This window comes from Colias philodice, chromosome 21 (assembly GCF_061535455.1).
Source record: "Colias philodice isolate Cphi_HAF_F1 chromosome 21, ilColPhil1 Martin Lab GWU primary, whole genome shotgun sequence".
Taxonomy (NCBI): domain Eukaryota; kingdom Metazoa; phylum Arthropoda; class Insecta; order Lepidoptera; family Pieridae; genus Colias; species Colias philodice.
In genome coordinates this window covers 9172839-9192337 of record NC_143106.1, presented here as the reverse complement: position 1 = coordinate 9192337, position 19499 = coordinate 9172839, and the positions used below count along the sequence as shown (strand labels likewise).

The 19499-nt window shown below is 31.3% G+C and overlaps 1 protein-coding gene across 1 annotated transcript; it reads left to right on the top strand.

Annotated features, from left to right (window-relative positions):
* Positions 1 to 5381: 5381 nt before the first annotated feature.
* Positions 5382 to 19047, top strand: LOC149479110 (uncharacterized). The gene is made up of 3 exons (XM_089708995.1): positions 5382 to 5523; positions 18247 to 18311; positions 18669 to 19047. The coding sequence occupies exons 2-3, from the start codon at positions 18254 to 18256 to the stop codon at positions 18824 to 18826; spliced, it is 216 nt and encodes a 71-aa protein (XP_089565121.1). The 5' UTR covers positions 5382 to 5523; positions 18247 to 18253; the 3' UTR covers positions 18827 to 19047.
* Positions 19048 to 19499: the final 452 nt, after the last annotated feature.

The window sequence follows — 19499 nt, the reverse complement described above, 5'->3', positions numbered from 1 at the left end:
AGTAAAGTGTGGTCAATACGTAGGGGACTGTCCCGTTTTATTGTGTCAATAACGTCACCCTACTGCCGTGGGGTACAAATTGGTTGTTGTTTGACGAAAGTGAAATGAAATATATCTGGATATTTGTAGCTAAAAGAATAATAAATAATATTATGGTTTGTGTTATTTTTGTGTGAATATAATATTATTTTAATATGATTGCTAATACGCGCTGTTTTGATTTGTTTCGTGGATTAATGGTTTCAGACCTTTGAAAGATAACGCCGTAAAAATGATTATATTATATGAAAATGATTTAATTTTTGCGCCGTCTATGATAATAATTAAGTTTAGTTTGTTATATCTACAACTTACTTATACTTACCTACATTATAAATGTTTTTGAAGTGAAAACTTCTTTAGCGGCGTTGGGTATAAAATCTTAAACTCGCGTCAGGACACGTGGCCAGCCCCCCTATGCAAGTGGCTTTCTGTTAGCGTAGCGTTCAATAGAATAGACTACGAATGTATGAGATTGACGTAAGCCGTATCTACAGCTTACGTCAATCTCATACATTCGTAGTCTATTCTATTGAACGCTACGCTAACAGAAAGCGACTTGCATAGGGGGGCTGATCGAAAAAGCGTAAGACGAATGTTTTTTTTTTTTTAGCCCTTATACCTATTCCATGCGTAAGACGGATACCATTCCAAAATATCAAACATGCTGAACGTTTCTTTTTTTTCACAACAGACACTCGACAATAATTATTTTGCATAAAATTATTGTACTTATATTCTAAGTGAGAAATATACAGATACCTTCATAGTTTAAAAATAAGCATGTTTTATAACTTAAAATTCTGGCTGATAATGATGATGATGGAAAAGAATTCCATGAAATCTAGTGGGATTTCTTATAGATATAACGCAAAACCTTAAAAACGTCAGAATTTTCTAGAAGGGAACATAAAAGCATGCTCTCTGCGAATGATATAATTGAGGTTAGTGCAAAGCCACATCAACGGAAGGTGCGGACAATAAAACAGCTGCAAACACACGAACGACGGATTGACAGTGTTGTAAATATAAGGCCTTTTCAGACGCCACTCTGTTTTTGGGAATTTTGTCGTGCCATAACCTGGGTTGAAGGAATAAATAATATCTATACATACTATAATATAATATTATAAAGCTGAAGAGTTTGTTTGTTTGTTTGAACGCGATAATCTCTCAGGAACTACTTGTCCGATTTGAAAAAGTCTTTCGGTGTTAGATAGCCCATTTATCGAGGAAGGCATCACGCTAAAATCAACAGGAGCGGAGCACTGCGAGTAAAACCGTGGGGCATAGCTAGTAAATAATAAAAGAAGCTTCTACTTACTGGTGCAATAAGTTGGAATCTGTCTAATAGTTTTTAACAAAAACTATTAATTTTTTGTTATACTGCATCTTCTACTTAAATTATAATATAATAAAAAGTAAAACATTCCTCGCGAACCTCTTTTTCGTAGCATGAAAATAGACCTTGTATTTTCTCTAGTGTTGTGTGAAACAGCCTTTATAAAGTGAAGTGCAGAGTTGCGGATTGATAGCAGATATAAAATCACTAAGTAAAGCAAGTAGTAACTTGATCCCAAGGCACTCGTATCTTACATTTATAGGTTATTGATTAGAGCCATATTTCTCTAAAAAAAAGCCATAGCCTCTAAAAACGAAGCGCCTGATGGATAAACTTGGCACATTTTGTTATCGGAATATTTGTTTATTTTGGTAATTTAATCTATTATTGAATTAATTATAATGATAATATAAGTCATTTTATACTAAGTACCATACGTATATTTTTTTTAATATTTCAATAAGTCAAATTACTTATTTTAAATCCGGAGTCAACCCAAGCGAATCCGGTGTGTAAAGCTAGTTTAAACGTTAACGCAGGCACAATTAATTCGAAATAACGATATTATTTCACCATTTTAAATTTACCCTCACTGATCGACCCCTTTTTTGGATTCGAGTCGCATTTCTATACAAATTAGCTGGCAAATTACTTAGCTACGTGACATTGTAATAACGTTCGTTTCTTTTCTTAATTATAAACCAATTTCGTGCTTTATTTAAGACGTTTTTAAGAGGAAAAATTTATATTTCTCGTATTTATGTCGTAGACTACAGAGTAAATGCTTGATAATAATATGAAGACAGGCAAATTAGTCTGCTCTTAGAATTCGTTATACCTACTTCATTTTCTTATTGCAATGTTTTTCAATGAACGAAATTAAAAAATTCATTCACCAAAAAAAAAAATACATCATTAAACATGTTTATTCTTTTTCAAGAAAACCCGGACAGAGGCAGGACAAGTGGCTAGTAAACAATTTAAACGTACAGTGTCCGAGATATTATTTCAAATTAAACAATAGAGCATGCAGTCCCAACTTTAGTTAATGTGGAAACTGGACAACAGTACAAGTTTCATTTCTTGATATTAGATATCCTTGACAAAGGCCTAGAAACTTTGCGAAATGCTCCACTGCTTTTCCTGTACCATAGATTGATGTGAATGGGCAAACTTGGTATTGAAGAGTTCAGAACTATAGACCGGACATGGTCAAACTTGGTGTTAAGTGGAATTCTAAGTGATTCGCTTGAAATATCTTCTAATATATTAATTGAGGAAGTAACTCTGTCTGTTTGTTGGTTTTAAGTAGAAAGCATTGAGCAGATTTTGATGAAATTTGGAAAAAGGTAGAATCGGTATTGGGACAGGGAATAGGCTACTTATTGTAACAAAAAATAATTATAAGATACCTGATCACGGTGTGGTCATTTACCAACTGCATTATTCAAAACTCGAAACCCTATACAATTATATATTATAAGTATATTTAAATTGAAGATAACATACTACACTTCGCTGAAGTAGTAAAAAGGTTCTATTAGATTGAGGAATGGACTGGATTAAAAAAGCAATGACATCTTACCGGTAAGTTGAATTTGATATCTTACTAATCGATTTGCAAAAAAGGGGAGAAATAAATATTTTCTTTTTATATTTTTTTTGAAACTGGTGTCTAACACAAAAAATAATATTTTAATTATGTTACTTTCATACACTTACAATAATTTATGAGCAATGAAGTTTCGACTGCGTGATTATATTTTATTTGATAGTTTATTTCTTGGTAGTTTCAGTTATTGAAACGGGATAAGTATGTAAAATTATTGTAAACTAGATTTCCGCCCGCGGCTTCGCCCTCGTTTTCAAAGGAAAACCCGCATAGTTCCCGTGGGATTTCCGGGATAAAACCTATCCTATGTGTTAATCCAAGTTACCCTCTATATGTGTGCTAAATTTCATTGTAATCGGTTCAGTAGTTTTTACGTGAAAGAGTAACAAACATCCATACATCCATACATCCATACATCCATACAAACTTTCGCCTTTATACTATTATTAAGAATTAAGATATATTAGAATTAGATATTAGAATATTAGATTAGATATTAGATAGTAGAATATTAGATTAGATATTAGATAGTAGAAAATTATAACTGCATCAAACAAGTGAAACAATTGTAACAGCATACTTACTCAACGATCTGTCAAAAAATCACGTTTATCAAGATGGCAATTGGCATATTAGTTAACCGCCAGGTGCCAAAATACCCGTGTAATATAAATATTATGATTTTCTTTCAGTGGACGTCGCCCGTGGTTCATCAAATACAACGGCTATAGTGGCCAAATCAGTTGAAAGCCAACGAAATTCCACCACTCAAATTACTGTAGTTAAGGATTCAAAGGAACAGGGAGAGAAAGCGGGATAATAAGTAATAACCTATTTAATTTAATAAACAATAATTTTATTGATCGCCAGTGTTTTTGTATCTGTAGAAACGAGAAATAAAAAATGTGTTCGATAGAATGTCACTTTTTAAATCGTTATTATCTATGGTGCTTATTTTTATTATTATTTATTATAATTTACTAGCTTACCGCCCGCGGCTTCACCCGCTTTGTCTAAAACCTAATAAATTATATACTAAAACCATCCTCTTGAATCACTCTATCTATTAAAAAAAACCGCATCAAAATCCGTTGCGTAGTTTTAAAGATTTAAGCATACAAAGGGACATAGGGACAGAGAAAGCGACTTTGTTTTATACTATGTAGTGATGATTGATGCCATTATTTTATATATTATATACATATATTAATGGCCAGGTTATTTATTTTATAAATATTTTTTAAATAGTGATGTTTTTTAACATTCTATATACAATTATGTATTTTTATTTCTTCTTATGACCTAACTACATAAGTTCAATTAAATAATAATTTTAAAAATATTTTTTCCTACTGTTTATAAACAATATAAATAACCATAAATCAATAGTTAATGTAATAATGGTTAATTTTTGGTAAAATATTAAATTCTATAAAATTATTAGCGAATACAATCATTTACGATTGATTTCGCTGCCAAAAAATAATGATCTATGAAACCAACTCCAAGCAATAAACTAAAAATTCAAAATTCAAATGCAAATTCAAAATATTAACTTTAATATTAAATATCAAATATCAAAGGGACAGTAATATATCAAATTGAATATTAAATATCAAATTTCAAAATTCAAATATTAAAGGGGACACTACGCATTTGAATTGTATTTAATTTATTAAGCGGGGCTAGTGGAATATTCAAAATAAATTTAACAGTGACTTGTTATATGGAATGTGGATAACAAAACTGAACTGCGACTTAGAAAGCATCAATTTAAAGATGGCGCCCTCTGGTTGTCGTAAGGGAAGCATGACGTGTAAGGGTGAAAAAAATATTATTTCGGTCGTCTAAAAATACTTATGTAAGTAATAATATTAGCTATATTAATTATTATGGTGCTATGTAACAATTTTGAATCATAAGAAAATTTAATTATTATAATGACATAAAAATTATTGATGAATTATTATTATTTTGTTTTTAACTAAAGAATTTTATTTTTACATGTAACTTTTTCATACTTCTTAAATACATATTGTATTTTTTGCATTACAGTTGTTACAAAATTAATTAATTAAAATAATTCCTAAACGTTCCTGACCACAGATAATGACAAAACTTTCCTAAAATACTTTGTCCTTTTCGCACTTCCCGCAAATCGAGTGCTATCTCCTTTTCGCAGCTTCTGTTTAACATTACGGAAAAAGAGACGTCACTGACCTCAATACAATAGCGGTAAATTTGACAAGGTCCTATCAACTAATGGCTTTGCAAAATTGAACTTTAATTATATTGAAATAGCGTACTCATTTGCTAGTGTACTAATAATTAGGCCTGTGTCTTAGTAACGTGGTTTGCGTATGTGTGCCAATTCATTGAACAGTTGATTCAGTTGTGAATAGCACGTTGTTTCGAAAACTAGTAATTTTTAATTTAATTATTTTTATTTATCTTTTGTATATGGTGTTGTGTTTTGTGTGAAATTACTTTTGGTTTTGCTGTATTGAAAGTTGCAAATTTATTTTGTTTCGTAAGTTTTTTGTTTCTTTTATTATTTAAACTTTTATTTTTCGTCCCTTTTGTTTACACTTCTTTGTTTTAAAACTTCAAGTTGTACACAGTACCTACAAATAAATAATTAAATACGACTCAAAGCTTTATTTTAAACGGTACCTAATTCATACTTATATTTATAATTTAATATAGGTAGGTACCTACTACTCGTAATTTGTAGAAAATTTAAAATATATGCCACGTGGACTGAAAAGAAATCAATTAATGTATCTACAATGTTATCATTGATAATGATGTCCAAGATAACTATTACCTACTAACGGTCACTTTATAAATAAAAAATGTTCAAATGAAAAAATTAGTATTGTTATTAATTATTATAAAACGTAAAAAGCGTGTATGTATGTTTGTACGTTAGCTGTTTAATCTAAATGACTGTAACGACATGTGGGGTATAGCCACAGTATTACAATATTACATTGTAATACTGTGGTATAGCCATATAGCTAAACTTAGGTAGGTATTTCATTTAGTAGACATGACTTATTAATTACTAGAGGTCCGCCCCGGCTTTGCCCGTGGTATATATTTCGCAATAAAAGGTAGCCTATGTCCTTTCTCGGGTATCAAAATATCTCCATACCAAATTTCATGCAAATTGGTTCAGTAGTTTAGGCGTGATTGAGTAACACACAGACAGACAGAGTTACTTTCGCATTTATAATATTAGTATGGATTATTATAGCCTTTAGTTTATGAAAATTGAATTCATTTGTTTACAATATTATACTGATAATGAGCTATTGCAGAAAGTACTTAATAAGTTAATTATTGATTATTTGGAAAATTAATATGTTCATATAAAAATAATTACAAGTAGGTAAAGGTAAAATAAATGTCAAGTTATAAATGCAATGATACGTGTTATTTACGAAGGTCATTTCGTAACAACTTTCTCGATAAATACCATTGTGGAATTGTCAGCTGTTTTCTTAATACCATTTATTTACAAATCAGAAATTAATCACGTACCTACTCTAATATCTAATTAATTATATAATATCTAAGTAATTCTCACTTGAGTCCTGTCCCACCTTTTCTTGCTTAGTGGAAAAGTTATCGGAGATATAAGCAAAGAGGATATAATCACTATGTTTTAGATATAAGGAGGAATATGCAAAAACATTATCTGCCTACTAATATTATAAATGCGAAAGTTTGTGAGGATGTGTGTGTTTGTTACTCTTTCACGCAAATACTACTGATCCGATTACAATGAAATTTAGCACACATAATATACAGGGTAACTTGTATTAACACATAGGATAGGTTTTATCCCGGAAATCCCACGAGAACGGGAACTATGCGGGTTTTTCTTACAACGCGGACGAAGCCGCGGGCTGAAAGCTAAACAATAAATATGGCCTCAGCACAAAAGTCTAAACATGTTTTGAGGATTCAATTTAGAATTGTAATTAATTTCAATAAATTCAAAATCAATGATGATCCTTAACATGTGGTTCATAGTAGCTAAACGGTTAAAGCCGTCAGCAAGAAAAAGGGTTCAAAATAAGTTGAGCGTGAAGCAAAGACAATTGACTCTAACGTGAAAATTTATGCAAAAGTGGAGAGTAGTTTGATACTTTTTTAAGCGAAACAGCTGATCGGATTTGTATGAAATTTAGTAGATAGATAGCTCATAGACATCATCTAAAAATTATTTGGTTAGAAAGCCTTTTGGACATTTCAATAACGGTTAACTTTATTTTGTCTGACTCTTGCGTCAAAAAAAACAATCCTTATTGGTTAACCGAGATGATTAATTCGTGTGATTTGACCAATGACGTCACATTATGGTGCTCGATGATGATGATGATGAAAATTAAAAACCGTTCGGTGTTTTGCAATGAAGCAAGATGAACATTGATGTTTCAATAAAATAATTTTGGAATAATTTCGTTTTTTCGTAATTATAGGTTTTGTTGAAGTAGGTTATCCAATTAACGATTTCTCTTTTATTATGTATGACAGTATGAGTCAGGTTTTAAAAATGCACCAGGGTTCACCAGGATCTTCTAAGGTGACTAACCCTCATGCATACTTATTACATACCTACTTAATATTATGCACATTAAACACATAATTACGCTGACACAAGATATTTATTATCTTAAATTTCGTGAGCAAGTCTTATTATTTATTTTTGAATTGAAATAAATCTAGAGAGCCATTCTAGAAAAATTGTTTACAAGCATTATCGCGAAGCTTTATCATTATCAGTCTCATAATCATCAGTACCGTACCCTTATCCTTACCAGTCCTTTCCTTTTTACCTCATCAATTTTTTTTTATCTCATACCTTTAAAGTCGACAATCCATTAATTGTAGAGGTCCTACGTCTAGCGCCTCTGCAAATGTTCATAGATGGTAGCGCTTACTTACTATCAGGGTATCCACTATCCACCAGCTCCTCTTCCGACACAAAAAACATCACCATTATGATCAAAGTATTTATAAGTAAAAAGGTGTATCTACATATTTTTAATTAACAGCCCAACTACGTTTCAGTTGCCTCTTATTCGCTCACGAACACGATAGTTGAATCATGCCATCACTTGGACGTCTAATCGTGTGTGCTAGTGTGCAGTTTTTGAAGATCGAATGTTGTCTAGGTAACCTATAATCTACTTACACCTTTTTACTTAAAATTGATCACCGTCATGATCATCATGCCATGTTTCGCCAACCATGCCATATGCCACTTGGCAAATGTAACACTTTTAAACCTGCCATCTAGGATGTGAAATTAATTCATGTTTTAGCTCAAATAAAACTGTATTCTGACATAGTAACATGATTTTCTTAATAAGCATACCTGCTGGTCATTGACCCGTGATTTGCGAATGACTAAATATTGCGATACGAAGGCTTTTTTGCCGACTTGGCGAGATTACATAATATATTTTTAAAGGTACTATTGAAAATTTGAGAAATTATTAATTAATTAACTATGTTTTTTTAATGTTTACTCGACTTGGCTGCGTTTATTTTAATAAACTAGTTAATTATATTATATTAGTTCAATTACATTATTATCCTATTCTATAAATAAAATTAGCAGAAAATAGATAAAAAATACCAAATATTACAGATAATGTGACAATAATGAGGTCAAGGATTATATCACTTCCCATGTGTGTAGATTTATTTAAAACATTATCATCTTTGTGATAATGTGTGAAGGGAGCAAGTACTTTTAAATATGTACCTACTCAACTAATAATTATTCATACTTATCTACACTAATTTATACTATAGAAAAAACATTTTTTGTCAGTGACGAAGAAACTTAAACACTACCTACTGATTCAAAAATATTTTACCGTTAGAAATACATCCTCATAGAAAGTTACTAAATTTTATTTTTTTGTACAAGAAGAAGCAAAATTATGTCCATATTATGTCTCTTAGCTTTCACCTGTAGGCTGTAACCACAGCACCGAGATGGATGAAATTTTAAAGGAAAATAAGTGAATACCCAGGGCTCATTATACTTAGAGCATTAAACATATATATTTGTATACAATAATTACAGAAAAATATATCTTTTTCGCTGAATCGATAGAAAAATATAATATCCCATTTATTATGTCTGTGAATATCCCAAAAGATTACGTAATATATCTTTAAAATCGTGACACATTGATATTTTTTTATATTATTATCTTTATATCTAATAGATATATTATTTATTACGTGTTTTCTATGTAAATACTATCACATATCTATTGTAATATTAGATATTAGTCACATATAGATATCTATTGCTTAATAATTCTTATATATAAAAATGAATCGCAAAATGTGTTGGTAAGCGCATAACTCGAGAACGGCTGAACCGATTTCGATATATCTTTTTTTATTATATTCCTTGAAGTACGAGGATGGTTCTTATGTAGAGAAAACGTAAACATGTACCACGGGCGAAGCCGGGGCGGACCGCTAGTTAATTATATAAATAAATAAATAAAGCCTATATTACAGCTAAAAGATCTAACTTTCTTATAGAAAAATAATGTTAAAACCGGTTCAGTAGATTTTGAGTTAAATCATTATTATCATAACACAATAGCCTTTGGTTACCTGGAAGAGATGGCTCTGTATCCATAAGGTCGTCTATTGTGCAATTTCTGTTTTTGTGTACAATAAACCATTCATTCGTTCATAACAAACATACATTCAAATATCTTATTCTCTATATATCTAAAATTCTCGTGTCACAATGTTAGTTACCATACTCCTCCGAAAGGCTGGACCGATTCTTATTAAATTGTGTGCCTATTGGGTAGATCTGAGAATCAACATATTCTATTTTTCGTACCTCTAAGGCCTAAGTGATAAGAGTAAGGCAGAACAGCGTTTGCCGGACAGCTATTCTCTTTATAATATTAGTTTATATGAAGCCTTAAGACACCACCCTACTGATTTTTTAATTGTTATTTGTTTTAATTTTAGTAAACCTTAAACAATACTATGATTCATATACAGGAAACCTAGTTCTTAATCGGCGTTTACGTTAACCGAAGGTTACTATAATCGTCCGTTTACCTTGACCTAGCGTAATTAATTAAAAATTAGGTGAAGATCACTTGTCTTTTGTATTTCCTTGCAATTTTTTGTGACACTTATGTATCACTAACTTTTCACTGTACCTTAGGTACACTAGTTACGTAAGTAAGGTCCTGGGTTCGATTCTCGGTGGAACTAAAAAAATAGGTATTGTCTGGTAAAATACAACAGTTTCATCACATTTCTCGTTTATTGAATTTTTTGTTAAAATATAAAAAATGTAGATTATAACACATATTGTATATATTTTACTTTCACTCGCATAGTTTTTCTTAGAAGACTGGATCACAGGAATATGTTACCAACTGTTACCAATGCACATACATATACCTACACATTTAAAAATTAAAATACATATACATACGAATTAAGCATTTGTTTAGATATTATTTTTGTCTGTACGGAAGTGCCGTTGACCCGTGATTAACATGTGATTCATCAGCATAAACCACAATTTAAAATTGAGATCAATTTTTTCCTGTTAGACGTTAGTTCAGTGGTTAAGGATATTTGTGTTCTAAGGTTCGATACAAATTGTATTAATAACGATTCAAAATATTTTTTTTTGCTATAAGTATATGGTAAGGACGCAAGGTACAAGTTACATTTTTCCATTATGCAATATAGGTAAGTGTTTACGGGAATAACCTGATCAGATATCGATTAAAATTTTCACAGAGATAGCTGATTATAGCCTAGATAAGTACATCAGTCAGTGTATAGTTATAGACTACTAGCGGTCCGCCCCGGCTTCGCCCGCGTTTTCAAAGAAAAACCCGTTCCCGTAGGATTTCCGGGATAAAACCTATCCTATGTCCTTTCTCGGGTATCAAAATATCTCTATACCAAATCTCATGCCAATTGGTTCAGTAGTTAAGGCGTGATTGAGTAACAGACAGACAGACAGAGTTACTTTCGCATTTATAATATTAGTATGGATATAGTTTGAAAGTTTGCTAAATATTAAATGTTACAAAATACGCCATGTCTGATGTCATACATGTAAATTCAAACTTCTCAAAAGCACCTTCCAACTCGATAAGACTTGCAAAACTTTCAAACACTTCCTTAATCCCAAAAAACCGGTACATCGATACCCCAGTCTTAACCCTTCATTTGCATTTAAAAATATCTTCAATCGCTACGAGGGAAGTGTCCCATTATCCACCGACAGGGGAGACACGTAGCGCGCACCAATGATCCTAAATTTACGCCGCCTTGGGCCTAATCGACCATTTTTTCCCGCCTGATTACCGGGAACGCTAATATTGTACCCCCCCTCAAACAAATGTAACCCGTTAGCCGCTCCCCCTTCGAAAAAAGGCCCATAAAATATATCTAATTAAAAAATATCCCCGTCTCAAGGCTGACGTTCATAAAGAATGTCAATTAAAAACGGGACGGTTTTTCTTGTTTTTTTTTCTTTGGTAATATTTCGTGTCTCCGCGGCGAAGGGTTAAGATAACGAAATTAGTATCGGTATGAAATATTGAGTAATTTAATATTTGGGGTCCTTTCTTCCACCGGTATTGTTTGAAGTCTGCGTTTTTATGGTTGTTGTAAAGGGTTGGTGGGAGATATGGACAAATGCGTTGATTGGCTGTAGCGAAATAGATAACTTTTGAATTGTCGCGGAAGCACTTTTTCTTTCTAATTAGAGGTTTACAGGCCGTTAGGTTTGCTTTTGGAGGGGTTATGTGTATTGTCAGATTTAAAATACTCGTGTACCAAATTTTATAGAAATTCATTTCGTAATTTTGACTAATCTAATAGGTAGATAACACATAGATAACACAAGAACGTAGATAACACAAGAAATGAACTTATTTTCTTCATTTTGAAAATCTTTAACCCAATATATATTTTTGGTAATATTATGTTTTAGGTACTAACAAAATTAAGCTGCTTATTGCTCCACGCTCGCTCTATGTAAGTCAGTCATGTTCTGCGAATTTTCATTGAAGCTAGTCCAATGGTTTTGCTGTGAAAACGTGGACAGACTTACTAACAACAGCATCCAACCTACCTAACAAGAAGTGTGTACGTAAAGCAGCTTCTAAGTTATTTTTCACTTAAAATTCGTATTAAGTATTCTTTGTCAATGTGAAAATGTCGTTCACGTAATCCGACCTAATTTGATACTTTAAGTAAATAATTAAAGTGAAATAAATTTATTTGTGAAGAAAATATAAATCTTTAGCTAAAACTCCTTGAAAAATCCTTATTAAATCCCGCTCGGCTAAATAAGTTCGTTTGGCGAGCATAATTTTTCCTTTTCTTTTAAGGGTTCCAGGGGAAATTAGAAAAACCATAGCAGAGGAATATAAACATTAGAGATAATCAAACATGCCTTCTTTTACCAATATGTATTCTTTTAAAAATTTTAAATTATATTTCTTTTTCGATAATCTTTCGTGCGAATTGCTGATTCTGAATCTAATACATCAATAAAAGCTATTTATAAATATCTCCTGATAGACTAAATATGGACATAGCTTGTATGTTAATTATTTTCCAGTCATAAAATAATCTAGGTATAGGTACTAATATTATAAAGAGGAAAGGTTTGTGTGGTTTTCACGCATAAACTACTGAACCGATTACAATGAAATTTAGCACACATATAGAGGGTAACTTGGATTAACACATAGGATAGGTTTTATCCCGGAAATCCCACGGGAATGGGAACTATACGGGTTTTTCCTTTAAAAACGCGGGCGAAGCCGCAGGCGGAAATCTAGTAACGTAATAATTCCGCAGATTTCCGTCCTTCAACATATTCATTAGCACTACAGAAGACTTTCTGAAGTAACACATGTTTCCACATTGTTTCCATTATTATTTAAATACAAAAATTCTATACAGAACCCGCATACAATATATTTTTTAAACAGCAACATTCTTGACAATTTGTAAGGCTTATTCCAGTAATTAGTGATTGTCTAGGGTGGCAAATGTATTGACGATTTTTTTGCGACCAGCAGAGGGACGATGAATGGTAGGCTTTATGTATTCGTGGATTGGATTAGTGAATGGGCGCGAATTAAAATAATCGCTTAAAATACATTATATTAATTAAATTGTTTGATACGTGCAGATAGGAAAGTATTTTTCGTGCTTGTAAGGTAAACAATAAGAAGTAATGAATGAATAAGAAGTTGTGATAACATTTACCCATTACCTATATCGTTAATTTTAAGTAAGTAATTACTCCCTAAAAACAGTCACTTTTTAATGTGTAGGATGCAATATGATCTTAGATTTCTTGTAGAAAGAATAAAAGAAAGTACCTGTCTCCTAAGTTAGTCCTTCGTATAAATTAAAAGAATAAAATAGTTTATTTTCTCATAACTCAAAACGTACTTTTCGACCATTTTTAGGCCTTCCGAATATGCCAAAAAACTGAAATCGATTACGTTTCAGAGAAGTGTTACAGACGAAATGTAGGTACTTACATACACATATAGATCCAACACATGGACATTCCACAATGTCCTACAGACTACAGTCCTACACAATAGTACATTCATGTAAAACCTCTATAATATTAACGTTTTCAAGCACATTTCATCTAGTTGTATGATAGTAGAATGGCTGTCACCGATGGAAAGTAAATACATAAATAAATAGATACGTAGCTCGCATGCATTGCGAGAACAAAGCTTCAGCGGGGAAAGAATTGTATGGATATTCCTAATAAATAATATTTTTATGTACAAGTTTTATTTTTATTACAATACTACTCTCTTTCTTTACTAAAATAACATAATTTTCATTTGAATTTGAGTAATTATTTAGTAATCTGTGGCAAGAGGCCATAATAACTACGTAACTCCTGCTGATAATGTGAATGTAATCCAAACAAATTATGAAGAGTTTGTTTGTTTTAAGTGCACCGGAACTACTGAACCGAGTTCAAAATTTCCTTTACCGTTGGATATGTACATTGTACGTGCTCTATGCTATACATGAGTGTTTGAAACGTGAATGTATGTAATGAAAGATGGATAGATTAAGTTTGGGTAGCGTTCACGTAAAAACAGCTGATCACTCTATGTTATATTATAATATTGTGGTTACTAAGTCAAAATAAGATACAATAAATAATTAAAAATAGTCATGAGAGATAACGAATTTGTTAATGAGGTCAATGATCATAATATCGTTACTTCCCATGTGGTTAATTTGTATATAAATATTATTATCAATTTGTATAAGATAACATTTTAACAAAATTGCGTTTTACTAAGCACTTACTTAAAACTGTAGTTTGGCACTCAATATATGACGTCACTTTCTGCTATTACCGACTATTATATAGTCTACCATAACGTCTAATAAATCGTACCTAGTTTCATCCACATAAGCCGAGCAGTTTCTACAATACAAAAATTTAAAAGTAAAGTTTAAGAGTAAAGTGAAATTAAAGTGACTCAAATAACATTTGCAACAGATTGGAATTTCCTGTTACTTTCTAATGTTTGACCAAAAATATTTTTTTCTTACGGTCAAAAAATCCCACTATGATGACCCACTCTTGAAATAACATTAGTCATAAGAGAAAGTCAATTTGATTATTACAGTTTTTTTTTATTAAAATTCCATACTGAGTCAACTTTAGAGGGTCAGCATTTTTGCTTATGCGATGCTATTTACTTCAGACTGATCACATTTTATTTGAATTAAATTTTAATTCGTTTTTGTTTATTATATTTTTCATAACAAAGTCTTTGTTTATAAGCAGTGATATCAATTACTTTGTAATCGATATTGTAGTTTACTGAAATTGTCTGATACCTTAAGTGCATGTTGATTAGGTACATACTGATTCGGTTAAGTCCCTCCTGAATTCCTATACTGTTTTAATACCTATATTCACAAATACCCCTGTTCCTGTTGTTCATAGTATGTTTTGTAATATTATTTCAATAGAGCAAAAAATAATCGAAATTCTATGTGTAGTTTTTAATAGGCACTCATTTAAAATCTTATATATCTTGTCAAGTATGCAAAAAGACATTTTGTACCCCACATAGGTAATATAAACCTTGGAATAAATAAATAAAAGCCTTATCCATACAAAACTATCAACAAAATAAGCATTTGCAGCGGGACAAAGTTTGCGAGCACTATAGTTAGGCGTGAAAGCGTTACCAATACACTACTACCTTACTCAAATATTAAGTGCTATTTAATATTATGTTTGCCACTAGCTGATACTGCGGTTCTGTCTGCGTTTAATTACTTTAAGTGTTTTAATCGACTTTAAAAAAAGGAGGGCGTTCTCAGAGCTTGGACTGGGTGAATCGATTTTGATTATGTTTTTATTTGAAAACTGGTGCCTGTCATGTTCTCACATGCATTTGAAATAAATTAATAGAGTAATTCTGAAAATTTGAAGGCGATGAGTTATTAATTACCTACTTACTTCAAAATAACTAACTACTTATTAACCTTAGTACTTTTAATATATAAGTATATTGGTAAATGTTAAAATTAATATGTAATGACGATTCAAAAGTGCTTCTAAAAGAAGTCTAATTGAACAAATAAATGTTTGAGTTTGAGTATTGAGTACAAAACTTAATCATTTAAAAGATTAATCCATATATTCGTATTATTGTATCACAGATAATATACATACTAGGAACTGTATCAAAACAAAAACACACAATACGATTATTAATATTAAAGATATCGACACAAGAACTCATCGAAGGGCTATCTTTCTGTCTATGGCGAGAAGCGTGTCGCAACATTAATAACCGCCTTTATCTTATGGAATTGGAAATTGCCGATATATTATGGCTCTGATTTAGGGCTTTATATCGCCTATTCACGGTAAGACAGATTTCATAAAATCATATCCTATTGTTTTGTTGTATAAGTAACTAATCATTTTATGCTACAGTATTATTTGTTGATTCTGTTTTAAAACAAGTCATCAAATGATAATAATAATTAAAAACGTTAGATTTTATCATGATTTTATCATATTTTCCTTAAGCAAACTTAAAGAGCATATTTAAATGTCAGCAAACCAGAAACCTGTCCAATAACTTATTCTTATTCTATTTATTCAAAAAAATCGCAATTGCGACAAAAAGTCGCATCACGAATAGATACTTTATAAGCATTACATTTATTAAGCAATTTTTCCCTTCAACGATTTACTCTTAATGCCATGTTATAACGATAATGCAACGATACAGTATTGATGACTACCCTCCATTTCTTAAACGACGCATAACCTAACAAAATACACACCAAAACCAACCCTATGTGAAGAAAAATAGAGTTCAAAGTCGATTGTTTGTATTATCTAATAAAGTTACATTCGATACATACCATATTTCGTCACTGAATTCTAATATGGACTTTATTCCACGAAAATACAGCTTCTATTTTCCCGCCGCAAGATGGCGCTGGTTGCTTAGGGTGTTTGTAAAATTGATTATGTTTGACGTCTTTTGATCGTATTCCTTTGAAAAAACGCTTGAAGGATTGATTTTAATTTAATAGAAGGGATATAAGGTTGTATTGGAGGCTTTCTGCCGATTAGCCCCGCCGCTACACAAAGGGATTTTCTCTTTTATGAATTCATATTTATTGATTAGCGACATAATGGAGTGTCTGAGATGTAAAATTTTAGCCTTTTCATTTTTACGTTTCATTTTTTCTGTGTGTATATTTTTTGACACGCTGTCAAAAGGACAATGGCTATATACTTGGGTTATACAATGCAATCATTACTGTAGTACTTTACTATTTGTTATGAAAGATGTTATTCCCGATTCTAATTAAAAGTAAATTACATGATATCTACTGTTATTTATTTATTAATCGGTATTTCGAGAATATTCTTATTTTGTTGGTACATTTTGCTTAAAAATAACCACCTCATTTAGTCATGCTGTGCATGTAAGCGCGACTCAGGAATTTCTTTGATGGGAAATATTTATGTAAGGTAACATGCCAAGTTTCATCAAAATCGTTTTAGCACTTGCAACGTAAGAACTTTAAACAAATACATTTACATGTACCACAGATAATATTTCAAAACATAATTTAACGTACCTATCAAAGTTTATTGATTTGCTCTAAATATGTCATTAGTCATTACAATACAATTGATATTGATTGTTGTTTCATATCATAAGTTAGGATTGATTATTCTTACATTAGTATCTGCTATAGGATTCCTTAATAGGTATTACAAGCATGACTGCATGACCTAAAAATCTAAACTGAAGAGTGTGTTTGTATGTTTAAACACAATATTCTCAGGAACTAGGGAATATCATCGTATACCTAGTATAACATTCTTGATAATTGATATTCATACATATAGGTATTTAAATTTATTTTACAACTAGCGACCCGCCCCGGCTTCGCACGGGTGCAATGCTGATACTAAATACACTACAGAAAAACTGTGAACGTTGTATATAAAAACATAGCGGCCCGGCCGGCCGGTACCGCCGCAAACGCTACGTCCCGCAATTTTTAAATCTGTAATATCTTCGAAAATATTCACTTAAATCATACGGTGTAAAGGGCCATATAGATCTATATTAAATGAACAATGTATTCAAGGTATTTAATTGGTTAAGGATTAATGCTGTATTGGTGAAAATCGCTTCGAAAATTAGCTATTATTTGTCGTAAAAAGTAAATGACAAAAAAATGTTATTGTGGGTTATCCATAAGAGATAGACATATTATACCATCGCGGACTTTTCTGTAGACCTTTTCAATGTGTATAATACTTGGTACATTATTTTGATAAAACTCGTAGGGTTCAGCCTGCGTTGGCAATATAAGCGGAAAAAATGTAATTTTTTACGACATCACATTAGAAACCTCAAAAATAACAGTACTTCTCCACTATTTAATGGATGTAATTATACATATAAAGTATAAACCTTCCTCTTGAATCACTCTATCTATTAAAAAAAACCGAATCAAAATCCGTTGCGTAGTTTCAAAGATTTAAGCGTACAAAGGGACATAGGGACAGGGAAAGCGACTTTGTTTTATACTATGTAGTGATGAAGCAATTGATTGGAATAAACTATTCTTATTTAATTTTTATTTTCTTTGTTTACAGTATCAAAATGCCGCCAGCCAAGAACGCGAAACACAACACATATTTGAGGTCATTCTCAATAAATAGTAAGTTATTTTTATTATTCTGCTTAGCTAAGTACTTAACTAAAGTTTTAAATGAATTTTTAAATTTCCTTCAAAGCATGTTTAATTAAAACTTCAGTATTATTATTTTGATAATCACCACGTGTATTTTTTATGAAATAAATAATGACTATATTATTGGCCTTGTTTCAACGTAAATTGGACAGATTTTCGCATGCTAGCTGTTAATCCTAGATATTTAAGGATCATAGTCATTACAACATTAAAGGTTACTAGTTACGTTCCCTCATTACTCTATTTTTAAAAAAATAGTCGTTTTTGAGTCAAAAGAAATGAACAACATTGTTCCTCTTTCTAACTAAACCCTCAATTTTCCAGATGAACCCTCCTTAGCAGCAAGGGTCTACCACCCAGCAACCAATCTGATGCCTCCATCACCCCCCACATCCCCCACGGGAGCAGCACCTGTCTTCACCTCCAAGCAGACCAGCTCCTGGAGCAGACAGAACAGCCAGAATGGAGGCAAATACTCTTGAGATGAGGACAAAATCTGGTCGGAATTGAAGACGCCTGTGGCTAAATGATATTTATTATTGAGTTTAAGGTCTGCAATGGCAGAGGAGGTGTACTCAAACTCAAACTTAACTTGATTTAGTACTTGAGTTAGAACTCAAAACTGTTTTATGTTTCAAGTGTTTTTCTATACTTAGTCATAATTAATAAACTCAAAGTTAGGCTCAAAACTGTTTTATTTGTAGATAGTAAGTGGTCTTGAATAGTCATATCCAAATGTATCATAAATCATTATAATATTCTTAATCTTTTGAGTTTTGAGCTAGATCCTATAGTATTCAGTAATCTATAAATACTTATAAAATTTAGTTTTATATTGGAAAATACGGGTACGATAGCTAGAGTATTAAAAAAAATGTATGAAAAAAATTTAATTCATAAAAAAACATCTTGTATTTTTAAACATTCATGGGATTGTAAAAATTGTAAACTTTTGTTAAAATTTCAAATGGCGGAACGAATAAAATTGTACATAGATAGATTTATAGGTAAATATATTTTAATTGTAAATATTATCAAAATGAGTTGAGTATTTTTGTATCAATAAATAAATGTACTATCGTCAATTGCCTAGCTTTGAAGTGAACTTTTTATAATTCACTAAATAAATGTGAGATATTTTTAGGAACAAATAAA

Bases quoted from the DNA above. Each gene is read 5' to 3' on its own strand.
- LOC149479110 (XM_089708995.1), top strand. From the start codon at position 18,254: ATGCCGCCAGCCAAGAACGCGAAACACAACACATATTTGAGGTCATTC. The intron at 18,312-18,668 runs GTAAGTTATTTT...TCAATTTTCCAG, and splicing joins GAGGTCATTCTCAATAAATA to ATGAACCCTCCTTAGCAGCA.